The sequence below is a fragment of the Lepidochelys olivacea genome (assembly GCF_965140295.1).
Source record: "Lepidochelys olivacea isolate rLepOli2 genome assembly, chromosome: 12".
In the NCBI taxonomy this organism is placed as follows: Eukaryota; Metazoa; Chordata; order Testudines; family Cheloniidae; genus Lepidochelys; species Lepidochelys olivacea.
In genome coordinates, this window is record NC_140422.1 from 38,367,546 (window position 1) to 38,381,659 (window position 14,114).

A 14,114-nucleotide genomic window follows, 5' to 3' on the forward strand; every position below is an offset into this window, starting at 1 on the left:
CTTTTGTGTACAGAAATAAGGAAACTCACTCAGCTGGTGCCAATTACTTCAGGCATCCCAGACTACCTCACCCTTGCTGTTAAACTCCCCTGTCATTGATGGGGGGGGGAACACCCCGAAACTCCCCTCCCCGGCCCCCCAACATTCCCCTGCCGGGGGGCACCCACGGCTTCCTAGCCTAGGAACCCAACCCGCTTTCTCGCAGGGCTCAGACTTGCCCTGCTCCGCCACCCCTCCGCCCGTTTCTCCCGGCTCCGCTCCACTGGAGCATCCCTCAGCTCCGGCCCCAGGACTCCCCCTTTGCCCCGCCCCGGAGCCCGCCGCCGCCGCCGCCGCGGCGTGTCCGCCTCATCCGGTGGGCGCGGCCAGCCGGAGGGCGGCGGCCTATGGGCGGCCGCCGTTCCGAGCGGCCGGGGAAAGCCCCGCCCCGAATGGAACGTTCAGCGGGTTTGTTACATTTCAGGTTCCATTGAGAAAAATCCGAGTCGGACCCTAGTGGCCGCCGGCGGGAGCCCGGGTCCCCCCCTCCCAGCCCGCGGGACGGAGCCGCGCCACAGCTGGGAGCCCGGGGCCCGTCTCCCCGCGCCGGGGCTCCGAACCCTCCCTCCCCAGCCCTGGGAGCGCCTGGCGGGCATGAGAGCCGGGTGCCTGCCGCCCTCCCGAGTTGCCAGCGACCGGGCACGCTGACTGCCGAGCAATGTCCAGGAGGAAACAGAGCAACCCCAGGCAGATCAAACGTGAGTGCCAAACTTTGCGCCCTCCCCTCCGCAGGGAGAGGGAGCCTGAGTCCCAGCGCCCTGCCCCCCCCCCCCGCCCGCCCGCCCGGTTTGTGCCCCTGGGTCGCCCCTTCCCCTCCCGCCCAGTCACCAGCTGTTAGTGTCCCTGGGCCGCCCCTCCCCCCAGTCACCAGCTGTCAGTACACCCGGATCCTTCCCAATCCCTGGCAAAGGGAATCCTAGTCCAGAGCCTCCCCCCCACCCCCCCAGCCGCCGCCACTCCTAGCGCCAGCTGTTCCTGCCCGTGGATCTCTCTTCCCACCGCTGCTCTGTTTCCCAGCTACAGTCAGTCCAGACTCTCTCCCTCCTACACGGACAGTGCCCCTGATCCGCCTCCCTGGGCAAAGGGAGCCTGTCCTCCTCCTGCCCCGTGCGGAGCTGGTGGGGGCTGTGTTTGGGGTGGTTAAACCACGAGCTTTCCAAGCCTCCAGCAAGCGGAGCGGCTTCAGCCCGGGCAGTCAGGAGGCGAATTTAGGAGAGGCAGCTCCGGGGTGGCGGGTCCCTAGTGCGTCTCGCAGGCAGCTGCTCGGGTCTTGTGTTTGTCACTTTCCTCCCCTCCCCTGGTGCCTTTTTCTGGGCGTCCTGCGTTCTCCACATCACCTCTTGCCTCCCCTCCCTGGGCTCTGTTGGGGAGCTGCGGGGCTGGCTGCTTGCACAGGGACCTGTAATCTAATATCCACACCGGGCAGAGCTGTTGTGTGCGCGCGCGTGCTGGTACCGCAAGGTCCAATTAGGCTGCTCAGGATTTCTGCATGCGGTTGCAGAAGTTTGTGTCCGGCTTGCCTATTTATTTTCTTTCAGTGCTCCCCCTCCCCCCCCTTCTCCTTCCCCTCTCTCTCCTTCCACAGAGATGTTTCAGCCTGATACAGCCTCCTCTGATCAGAGCTGAGATAAAGCTTTAACATATTCCATTCAGCAAGCCCCATCCTGATAAGATCGCTCTGTCGGGACGGTCTGAAATTGTGATCTTATCTATGTTTGACTCCCATCCATGGCATTAAAAAAGCCTCATCCAGGGGGACTTTTGAAAAACGTGATGCGAAGTGTTTGGAGATCTTTAAGTGGGATCATCTTATCGCAGATCTGCTCACTGTGCTGTGCATATTGCTTTTTAAAAACTCCTTTGCAGACCTTGTAACCAAAATGTGCCCTGGTTATTCCCCCCCCCCCGTCCCTTTTATTGTGGGGAGCTCCTGTCCATCTCACCTCACTCTGCAAGCACACTCAGATTTGGGAGAACTGATAAAGTGTTGTGATAAAAGCCGGGTAGAGACTGCCATTGGATTACTTTGTTTTTCTGGCTCTGTCCAAGTTTCCCCTGGCTGATGCTAATGCCTCTGGATTATCATTCTTTCCGTGATCCCAATTGATCAACCAAGGAAAATCTGATTTCAGGTCTGGCAAAGATGAAAGAGATTATTGTTGCATATTCTTGGGAAGTTCTATAGACTGCTGGAACTCTTCCAGTGACTGGTTTAGCAACGTTTTTCTTTTCTCCTGATCTCAACTGGTGATAAAGCAGAGATGTTGGGGATAAAATTGGCCACCATGCGATAATATTGCTTTATCTTTCTTTTGAAATAATTGCAATACTGCATTGCATCTACCTGTTTGCCTGCCTGGGGTGATTCTGCTGATAAGGCTGAACCAGACCTTTACAGCTTGGGAAGTTAAAAATAGTTACTTTCAACTTCTGTCTGCCTTTTACAAAAAAGTTTCATCCAACTTCTGCTGCTTTCTTTTTGCAGTGTCATGGCAAACATTGCTGGTCAAGAAATATCACCTTCTTGGTGGCCCTGAGCAAATGGCTGGGCTCCTGTGTAACCGTCCCATCTTAATTAGCTGAAGTGACTATAGAAGCTGGTGGCAGCATCTCTGCATTGAACACTCAGCTGCTGAAATAACAATGCTGATCTTTTTCTTGATAAGTATTTCAGTGTGTGGGATCCGCACTCGTTTGTGACAGGAAGTAAGTGCCCTTCAGGTCTGCCAAGGCTCCACTGAGGAGGGTACATATTAATAGCACGCAAATTTGTCCTCCAGCATAGATCTGTTGCCAGACTTTATTTTAAACTTTCCATCCAGTTTGTCTGCATGAGTTGCTAGGTCTCGGTGAACCACTGTTGTGCATTTGTTCTCAGCTCCTTCCTTGTCACCTCTGCAAGACGTACTCTGCTTAATAAAGGAGTAAAAGGTGATCTTGAGATGGATTGTGATGTTTGCCAGGATGGGCAGCATTCTGAATGCATTAGCTGTACTGAAGGCTGCTCTGTCTCCTTCCTCTTCTGCTTTCTTCAGAGATATGAAGAAATGATAAAGTGGGAGGCTGATCTCAGGCTGATGGTGATGGCCAAAACTGATTAAAAGCTGAAAGCTTGGAACCCTTCCTGTATGTGTCAACATAAAAACAGTCATTAGAGATATATAGTGCTGTGAGAGCAGCTTTCTGCTGTCTGTACTGCACTCTCCTGAGAAGGGAAAAGTGGGCATGAATCAGGGGTCTGGTAACTATACTCCTATAATGTACAAACGGGACCTGTTTCCATAAAGTCTATACTTACATCGTCTCAGCTGAAGCATTAAAACCTCCCCAGATTCTTATCTGCTTATTTTATTTTTCCTCTGTGCTTCTCTGTTCTGCTTTTTTCAGCTTGATGTGAAATGCAGATAGCTCAGAAGGGAGATCTCGGGGAGCGCATGTGATTGCCAAAAGTGATAAGACAAAGATCAGATGCTGGATTATATTTAACCAACTGTTGTTTATTTTTAATGCTGAATGCTTTTTAATTTAACAAGCTCCTTAAATCCTAAAATGCAAACAACTGGGCCCTGGGCCTGCCAGTCCAGAGTTGACAGGAAGGGCCAAAATACTACAACCCCTTGGCTTGCAGCAGAACGTTTTGGGAAGAGCGAGCTAGTGGCATGCACCCTGTGAAGCATCAGTTAGAATTGCTCTACAAGGGGCATCAGAAAAAGGTGCTAGCAATGTCTGCTTTCGTTATTCCCCATGGTAGTTTTGGCCTGGCTTATGCTTAGCTTTTTTTAATGCCTGAACTCCACATGTCATCTGATTGTAACTAGGCACTGATGGTAGTTCAGATAGTTGATGACAATGCCCGGTGCATTATATGTTTAATTTGATAGAGAATCCTTCTGTTGAGTGCTGCTTGAGTTGCTGGCCCTCTGTGCCTGTCACTGCTCGATTTTGGGGTGGGTGGCAACAGATCAGGTAATTAATCTGATTCCATTAGTGATGAAGGCTGTATTTGTCTCCCTCCCCCGCCATCAGTATTTATCAAAGGCTATGAAAATACAGCAAGCTCAGATGCAGCTGCCTGCTCGCTCTTTTCTGTGTGTCTTTTGTTCTGCTGTTAGATAGATGTGAATGGCTGATAAGAAGCAGGGAGCTGATCTCAAACCTAGATAGCCTGTTACATTTATTAACTTCAAACATGGGAGTGTGGGCACATATATAAAATGAGTGAACCTTTTGGCAGCTGCATGTTCATGTAGTTACAGTTCTGGCTTTTTAGATGAGGGAAATTGATAAACAAGGAGATTGATCTCATGTTGCTGATGTGGCTGTGTGTGTCTTTTTATTATATATATATAATTTTTTACATTAACTTGAAGTGAAAATTCTCACAGTCGTTACATGGGCCTGCCTGTTTTTTCCCTTTCTGGGTTTGCTCTCAGCTACGGTAGATCTGAATTCCTGATAAGTTCTGGGGCCTGATCTCCATACTGATAAAGATTGCCAAGTGAGATAAGGGCTTCTTATCTCTACCAACCAGACTGGAGCAGGATTCGCTACAATAACAAACACTGAAAAGAGAAGGCGAAAGGGCTCCAACAATTTGTTCCATTGCAAATATGATTAAGGCAGGCCTTTTAATTATCTGATTGGAGTGGGGGAGGGAGGGCGGCCTGCATTTACACTTATTTTTTTCCACACAAGCACTCCATAAAATAAGTTGAATTTAGAAGATTTCTCTTTGGTGTCTTTTATAAGTTACAGATGTTGCATGAGTTTGAAGAAGGCTGACTTACTTTTTCTTTTTGATCACTATCTCCCAGGCTGCTATGTGTAGCAAAAATGTTAAAAGGAAAAAAATAGAGCACAATCATATATATTTTTGTGGATATTCTTTAATTGCTAATAGATGGTGCCAGATAGCAAGTGTGCTCTACATTGTTTAGACTGAGCCTGTTCTGGGCTGAGTGTTTTGTGTGTGTGTTTCATTTGTTTGGCCTAGATATCTTTATAATTCATGAGCCTGATTCTGCAGACCCTTACGCAAGTAAGGAACGATGCAAGTAGCTCTACTGACTTCAGTGGGATACGAATAAGTGCTCGACCCGTGAGTAAAGCTTGTGGAATTGGGCCCCAATCAGAACTCTGTTAGTGGTGGAAAGTGGTGTGATCTGGTGGGGTTTTTTTATTTGATGGGGGAGCATTGGTGTAATGGAGAATAAGGGCCTTCTTTACTCATAAGGGTCCCTGTGGCCCCAGACAAGTTACCCTGCTGAAGTGGGTGTGATTACTGGAACAGGAGTGGGTTCTTACTACACAATAGTCTTGACAGTAGTCCTTCACTTGCATGGGGAAAGATTTCTCATATTACTCCTATGAGCAAGGTTTTATAGGATTGGGCCTTCCCCAATAAACACATTCACATGTACTATAGCTAGTTCTGGAAAATGGAAGCGAACTGCTTGTAACGGTCACAGTAGCCAGACTGGAGTCTAATTTTAGTTCTACTGCTTTAACCCCATGGCTTTTGATCCTCCCGCCCGCTTCTCTTACTCTGTCTGTTTGTTTTCTGACTGAGCTAGTGTGTTCAGTAATATGCAAGTGGCTAATGCCCCGAGTTCTTGTGCTTCTCTGACGCTTTGACACTTCTAAGCCATTCTGGTGGCCCCAATTAGCAAGGCATTGTGTGACTAATGCAGGGGACACTTGGGTTCTTTCCCCCACTCTGCCCCTGGTTTGCTGTATGATCTTGGGTAAATTGCTTTTCCTCTGTGCCTCGTTTTCCCCTGTTTACAAATGGGGCAAATCAAACCCAATCGCCCTGGCGGCTTTTGTGAGGCTTACTGAATGCTTGCAAAGCATTCTGGGACCCTCTGCTGGGTATTATGTAAGTAGCATTACTTCGTTTACAGTGTGTAACTGAGTGTAAAGGCTAAAAATGGCCACTGGCGTAAATGAAAACTGTCCGCCGTGAATTCTTTGATTACTGTTAGGTAATGGAAGCCCCCCTCCCATCTTGTTTTCTTTGTCTCCCCATCAAATAACTCTGGGCCAGGACTTCAGTTGGTGTGAATCAGCATTATACCAAGACAAGGTTGGTAGACAAGGAGGTGCTAGGGCCCTTGTCTTGTGAAACAGCAATACTCTGCCCTCTCCTGTAACTCCTCTTCTGCAGGGACCTTGAGGCTTTGTTTGTGCCACTTGCTTCATGGCTGCCGGGGGAGGTGAGTAGGCCGTGGTGTGATGTGTGACCTGGAACACCGCAAGTGAGAGGCACCATTGCTAACAGAACCCAGGCGCCCTGCCGTTGCCACGAGACCTCCATGCCATGCTGTGCCTGTAATCTGTGCCTTCCCTTGAGATTGCACACCCGTCCCTGCCAGTCCGTCCAAAATGCAGCCATGAAAACGTTCTCCTAAGCCTGGCAGTCCCGCAATCGCTGCCTCCCTTTCTCTGCGGCGTCGAAGTTCACTCTTCACCCGCCTCCCTCAGACCCATCTGAACCCCTCTGTTGTTCCGTCGCTCTGAGCTGCCTCTGCTTCCCGGTGATGCCAGCCCCATGGACTGCTCCCACAGGTGGGTCTCTCCCTTCTTTCATGCCGGCCCCGCCCCCCGTGTTTCAGTCCCTTTTGTGCCCCTGCAGGAAGTGACCCAATAGCTGGTGGGGAGGGATTTTCCAAAGGCGCTGAGCCCTGGCCTCGCTCGGCTCCTCGTGTGGGTAAAACCCCTGCTGGCCGCAGTGGGAGCGGCACGAGGCGATGCGCACTCCTGGAAAATCCCACCCCTGCTAGCTTCTAGTAAAGACAACGCACATGACAGAACCTCTTTGTCTTGCCTGCGTCTGAACGGGGAACTCCATAGCTCCCATTGCTTCCTCTTGCCCGCCAGTCGTCCCCCTGTGCCTGGAACTTGGGCTGTTCGTGTACAAAGCAGAGGCTGCCTCTGTAATGTGGCCTCATGGGCACTTTAAAATCACCCATCTAATCGCTCTTCTCTCCACACGCAACTTGGTGCATCTCAGTGCAGATCATCCCTTCACCGTCTCTCCCCCCCCCCCCCCCGGGCCTTGTTGCTGCCTGGGGAAGAGGGTGGTAAAAAGAGGTTTAAAGGGGAGGAAGGCCTGGACCGGATCGCCATGTCCTTGACTACACAACTATCCTGCCATTTCTATGGCAGCAAGATGGTCCCAGTGCCGTTGATGGCACCTGTCAGACCCCTAAACGCTACGACCCATCTGCCCCGGAAAAGAATCGTCCTTGTGAAAACCGTCGGTGGCTGTTTCCCGCCGATGAATCCATTCCACCTCATGCTTTTCTCACCCTGTCTCCAGGCGGTACCCTCTGCCTGCCTGCCCCCTCCACCCTAGAGTACCCAGTGCCAGCACATGCTCGTCTCTCAAATTCCCCCCTCGTGTCTTCCGCAGGAACTCGCCACCCTTGGTAACCTGCAGTTGCCCATTTGTGATATTAAAAGGCATGAGGGAGGGTTGTCTTGTGGTTAAGCTAGTGGACTGGGACTTGAGGGGTCTGGATTGAAATTCCCTGTTCTGCCACAGATTCCTTGTGTGATGTTGAGCAAATCTTTAGTCTCCCTGCACATCCCTTCTCCATCTATAATAGGGGGGATGCTAATCCAGCCTTCGATTGCAAACTCTCCAGAGCAAGGCCTGTGTATGTGCGTATGTATACTCATAGTGTCCAGCATCAGGGGGCTTTGATTTCTCTTTGAACCCTCTAGGTGCTGTAAAACAAACCCACCAATGACAGGGAGCATTTCCCTCCAAGTTTCTTGGAGTGTTTATGTTCATCTGCCCAGATTATCTACTCCTCTAGCCAGGTGGTATCTTTCCATCTCCGACAGCTGGTGTGCTGCAGATCACACTGATCCATCAGAACATGTCCCCCTAGTGTCCTTGCTGGGTTGCTCCACTGCCATGTTTTATGAATGGATTTTTTTCTAGGGCTCTCAAGCGATTAAAAAAATTTTAAATAATAATAGAATACCATTTGTTTAAATATTTTTTTGTGTTTTCCACATTTTCAAATATATGGATTTCAGTTACAACATGGAATACAAGGTGTACAGTGCTCACTCTATATTTATTTTTATTACAAATTTTTGCACTGTAAAAAACAAAAGAAATTATATTTTTCAATTCACCTAATACAAGTACTGTAGTGCAATCTTTTTATCATTAAAGTTGAACTTACAAATGTAGAATTTTGTACAAAAAATAACTGCATTCAAAAATAAAACAATGTAAAACTTTAGAGCCTGCAAGTCCACTTAGTCCTACTTCTTGTTCAGCCAATCGCTCAGACAAACAAGTTTGTTTACATTTGCAGGAAATAATGCTGCCCGCTTCTTGTTCACAAGGTCACCTGAAAGTGAGAACAGGTGTTATCATGGCACTGTTGTAGCTGATGTCGCAAGATATTTACATGCCAGTTGCATTAAAGATTCATATGGCCCTTCAACCACCATTCCAGGGTACATGTGTCCATGCTGATGACGGGTTCTGCTCGATAACAATCCGAAGCAGAGATGACTGACGCGTGTTCATTTTTATTATCTGAGTCAAATGCCACCAGCAGAAGGTTGATTTTCTTTTTTGGTGGTTTGGGTTCTGGAGTTTCTGCATTGGAGTTTTGCTCTTTTAGGCTTCTGAAAGCATGCTCCACACCTCGTCCCTCTCAGATTTTGGAAGGTGTTTCAGATTCTTAAACCTTGGGTCGGCTGCTGTAGCTATCTTTAGAAATCTCACATTGGTATCTTCTTTGTGTTTTGTCAAATCTGCAGCGAAAGTGTTCTTAAAATGAACAATGTGCTGGGTCATCATCCAAGACTGCTATAACATGAAATACATGGCAGAATGTGGGTAAAACAGAGCAGGGGACATATAATTCTCCCCCAAGGAGTTCAGTCACAAATTTAATTGACACATTAATTTTTAACTAGCATCATCAGCATGGAAGCATGTCCTCTGGAATGGTGGCCAAAGCATGAAGGTGCATATAAATATTCAGCATATCTGGCATGTAAATAAATACCTTGTAATGCTGGCTACAAAAGTCCCATGCAAATGCCTGTTCTCACTTTCTGGTGACATAAATAAGAAGAGGGCAGCATTTTCTCCCGTAAATCGGCTGAACGTGAAGTAGGACTGAGTGGACTTGTGGGCTCTAAAGTTTTATTATTTTGTTTTTGAGTGCAGTTATGTAACCCAAAATCTACATTTGTAAGTTACACTTTCATGATAAAGAGATGGCACTAGAATATTTGTATGAGGTGAATTGAAAAATACTTCTTCTTTTATCATTTTTACAGTGCAAATATTTATCATCAAAATAATAATATAAGGTGAGCACTGTACACTTTGTATTCTGTGTTGTTACTGAAATCCATATATTTGAAAATGTAGAAAAACACCCAAAAATATTTAATAAATTTCAGTTGGTATTCTATTGTTTAACTGTGCGATTGAAACTGCCATTAATCATGGTTAATTTTCATGTGTTAATCAAGTGATTAACTGCGATTAATCGACAGCCCTAATTTTTTCCCATTGGCACCAGTGCAAGTTAGCAGCCTGTGTTGGGCCTTTTGGTTTTACGCACTGCCCCGCTCATGGTGCTCGGCATGGCCTGTCCGGGATGTCTCTGTCTGAAGAGGAAATATTCTCCTCCGCTTGAGCACATTAATAAAATTGGCAATGGCTTAGTTCGGCCTAAGAAACCACTAGAGCAACTCGGGAGCATAGCAGACCAGGTGTTGGACTCTCCTCCTCTCTTAACTTCACAGTTATATCGGTGATGTGCCTCTATTATGCCCATCCGGTGTTTACTTAGTTACACTGAAACGGGAAGAAAGTGACTGCAATTGGGCACAGCCCATTTCTTCACGCAGGGCTTTGGCCATGCGGTGCCGGTGGCAGAATCTGTTTTGTGGAATGCCAAAGCACGTGTCCTTTTTTGGTTCCATGGCAGGAGCTCTGCAGGGACGATACAGGAGAGGTGGCATTTCATATAATTTGGCGAGTTAGAGCAGCAGATCTGGCATTTGGCGGCTTCCAGGGCCCATGGGGAGGACGTCTGAACTCCCCTGATGATCACCAGAGGGGTTCTCAAACTATACTCTAGCTCTGCCCTACTGCACTGTGCAGCCTTCCATCTCCAGGGCCGGCGGAAGGAGGCCTCTCATTCTCTCACCTGCCCCCTATATCTTTCACGTCCCATAAAGAATTTCTCACTTACTTGTCTTGCATCTAAAGCAGGGGGCCTAAGTGGTGCGACACTGTTAGCAGCTTGCTGGGGGACAAAGAGTTGCAGTGGACTTGCACCTACAAACACACCCAGTGGTGCTTTCCCTCTTAAACCAAATGCCCACAGTCGTAATAGTTGCTTGTCATTTTCTCCCTTGAGAGATCAAGAGAAATCCCTTGTCATTGAGTTCACCAGCCATTGGCAAGGAGCAATAGTCGGCTTGCGCTCTGGGCGGTTAGATCCCTTAGTCGTGGCAGACTGCCCTCGGGATGAACTGGAGGGCCACTGCGGGCCAAAATTAAAGGTTCTGTTGCCCCAGATCCAAAGCCCATTGGCATTGCTGGATGAGGCCTTGGTGATATTTCCCCCCAGGACGTTGCAGTCCTGATTATGCAGAGAAGGTAACTTGATGATACAGGCTATTCCAGCTCTCTGCAAAGAGGGCATGAATGGATTAATTCTCCTAACACCCCTGTGAGGTCAGGAATTATAATCCCCATTTGGCACATAGGGACTTGCCCCGTTCCATGAAGGCAGTTACTTGCAGAGCTGGGAACAGACCAGAGCTCCCCAGCCTGATGCCTGAGTGCACAGAAACTAGGCTCGACAAAAATCGAAGCACTAAAATAAGCAAGGGACGAGGGAAGTCTGATCCAATTCAGACTGCGTCAGTGCAGGTGGCAGGCTGCCTCTGTTTCGTAGAGCCCCAGCAGCTTGTGTATGTGATCGCTGATTGCAAACAAGAACACCATTTAATCACAACTTTGTTTTCTGATTCAGTGAACCTTCTGGAGTGGGAGGGGCTCGCAGATAGTCTGGAAAGATAAAACTTCCAGAACCTCAAAAATGGGACTAAATTGGCTAACAAACCTCACTGGAAGAATCAGACTGCTCCTTTTTCTACGTGTTGAATGAGGCACTGTTGGGTCAATTTTGGCTTAAAAGGTAGGCTTTTTTTAAGCTACAAAATGAAATATAAAGATTATCTACCTGTTGAAAATTTAGGACCCTTTTAAGCATCATGAATTGGGTACACCAAGTGACTCCTCGCTTCTGAAAACCTTGGTCCTTGGGAAGCTTTGTTTAAAGCTTTTCTACCATGTATGAGAGCCAAATATTACAGCCTGGGGGCTAGTGCCTCAGACTTTGAAACTGAAATTGACTAGAAACTGACGAGTCTGTCTGAATTGTCTATGAGAGGAGAACTGAAAAAGGAAGCAAACAGCATAGATAATGAAAAACAGCAATTTAATGGGGAAACATTAGTAGGGAAACTTTGTTGGTTCTCTTCACTGGCCTGATTTAAAACCAAATCAAACTGTTGTCCTTCCCCTGCCCCCACCCCCGCCACCGCCTTTAAAAAAAAAAAAAAAAAAGAAAACTGTAAAATTTATTGTGTTTCTTGGAGCTGTTTTCCAAGGGCTTTCCTCTGTGTTGAGGTGTTTTTAGTTAACCAGGCTGCGTGGGAGACCTTGACTCCGAAACCAGTGTTGCCAACTCTCATGATATTTGGTGTGTCATCTTGAAGCCCCAGCTCCTGGAATCCTGTCATCATACAAGCCTCGTAGCTTTCGCTTATAAGTTTCTCACCCTTATGGTGGTGGAGGAAAGCTTGAAAATGTGCCCTGGGTGTAACCTGAAGACTCCAAAATCAAGAGGCAATTAAAAAAGACCCCCACGTTTATCACTGTTTTAAAAACATTTTACTGTACTTATGGTTTTTGAACACTGGAGACTGACAAGACAGACCTCCTGATTTATATTTCTCTTGAGTTCAAGTGTTTCCGTGGTAATGAAGTTCCGCCTTTGGCTCACTGCAGCAGTAAAGACTCCTCGTTGTTCCTGCAGCAACATGTTTTTTTGGACGGGATGAAATGCTGAAAGGAATGTAACTGCTGACCTTGGGCTGAAATAGGGTTAAGGAGTGTATATGTGAGTCACTTCAGATAACAGCCTTCCCCTGCTTTTTTTTCCTCCAAAATAATTCGTTATCTCCTCGCTCTCACATCAACATATTTCTGTGGCATCTCCCATTCGCCAGTGCATAAAGGAAATGTTTCTCTCATTTGTTAATCTGATACGTTATTTTTTAAATCTCGCATGGCCAGCCCATCGATTTTTTGTTTTTTTTTAAATTAAAAAGAAATGGGTCATCCCCCCCCCCCCCCAAAGTGAGAATTGCTTTGAGTTATGAATCAAAATTCCTGTAACAAACTGGCTAACGTGTACGTGTAGCACTGGCCATGACTGGCTGGAATGAGAGCTGGGTCATATACCCCGTACTGCGAGTAGAGGTTTTCCTTCACCTGGTGCGGCAGGGGAATGTGTTACTGGAGCAAAAAATTCAGAGCTCTTGCCCCACAGCGGTGACGTTGTTGAGGGTAGCAACAGCCACCAAGATTTATTTAACATTATTATTATTATTTATTATTCATTTATTATAACCATGGATTTGCTGAGACCGCAAGTTGCGGGGAACCTGGCTACAGAGAAACCCTGTCAGCAGGTAGCTTCCTGGATCATCTTGATGCCTTGTGGCATGTGTGCTACCTTTTAGTGGGGAGGTGGGCGGTTAATTCTAAATAAGGGCAGCTTTTCTGCACTTTTTTGGATCTTCAAATCTCTCTCCAGCCAGCTTCTTGCGGTGCACATTCGGTTCTGATGTCTGGCCAGTGGGCCTGTGTGCCATGGATTTGGTCTTGGTTCAGTTCCCAGCGAGCAAGTTCCTCTCATAATTCTGCCAACCGCAGCTGAAGCTGCTAACAAGGGGCCCAGTTCAACATCAAGTGGGGGATGTAGGACTGGATGAGTCTCCGGGGCTGAACTCCCCCCTCATCCCAGAGGAGGTCAAAGTTGAGACATGCCGTTGGGGCCTGGAGGAAGGAAGCTCCTGCCCATGCTGTATTTGTCTAATGGGTAAACAGAGCAGGGTTGTAAATCTGGCATCTTTCACCGACACAGAGACCTTAAATTTTCACTCGGGAGGAGAGGTGCTGATGGGGGCCAGTGCAAGCATCCGGGTGAAGTGGTGGCCTGGCACGCACACGCAGCGTTGTCGCTCGTGGGTGCTGTTTTGGTGAGTGTACGATCACAAATGGCATGCAGGGATTCCCAGCGAAATCTCCAGCTCATGGCTTGGATGTTTCCCATGCAGGGTGCAATTCTGAGTCACCAAGAAGGCCTCTGGTGATGTGTGCACCTCGAATGAATTCACACGTCTCTCTTTCTTTCTGTCCCACCCCTTTACAAATGTTTGTGGAAGTCAGTTTTCATAGGAACCTCTGAGGAAGTCAGGCCCGCCTGTGCTTACACCTGTCCTGTCCTTCTCTTACCCTAGTCTCACTTCTCTCTGTCCCCGGTTCCCAACCTGACTGCTTCCCTTCCTGCAAGGGCCAGTGAGAACAGCCGCGCATTTGGTGACCTCTCCCATCCTTCCCTCCCTTATTCTTTTCTCCTTCAGCTGCAGTTCCCTTCTACTCTTCAGACTGTAACTCTGCTCCGCTTTACGGCAGCCCTGCTCCTTCCTGTTCGGTGCTGTGCAAACATGCAACACCAAAGTGGTCCCTGCCCCGCGGTCTAAGGCTGGTCAACAGATCTTGGGTTCTGATTTCAGCCAGGGCTCAGGAGGGCTCTCAAACTGTAGCCCCGTTAGAAAGAAGCTTCCCGTTGCTCTCCTGCCACATGCCGAGGGCCTGCCACTTGGTTAGGCACCTCTGCTCAAGCTGGCTTACATAAGTTATTAGCTGTCTGACCAGGGTGGACTTTAGATGGAGTCTTTCAGATCTCTCCTTCCAGAAACCAAACCCACACAATCGTGTCTTG

At 48.0% G+C, this 14,114-nt stretch overlaps 1 protein-coding gene across 2 annotated transcripts in view; it reads left to right on the forward strand.

Annotated features, from left to right (window-relative positions):
• The first annotated feature begins 484 nt into the window (after positions 1–484).
• ZFPM1 (zinc finger protein, FOG family member 1) overlaps positions 485–14,114 on the forward strand; it is a 114,629-nt gene continuing 100,999 nt past the window's right edge. For both annotated transcript variants that reach the window (XM_084644848.1, XM_084644849.1), the window contains exon 1: positions 485–737. In XM_084644848.1, coding sequence (XP_084500974.1) covers positions 698–737 — 40 coding nt within the window. In that variant the 5' untranslated portion in view covers positions 485–697. The remainder of the gene's footprint in view (positions 738–14,114) is intronic.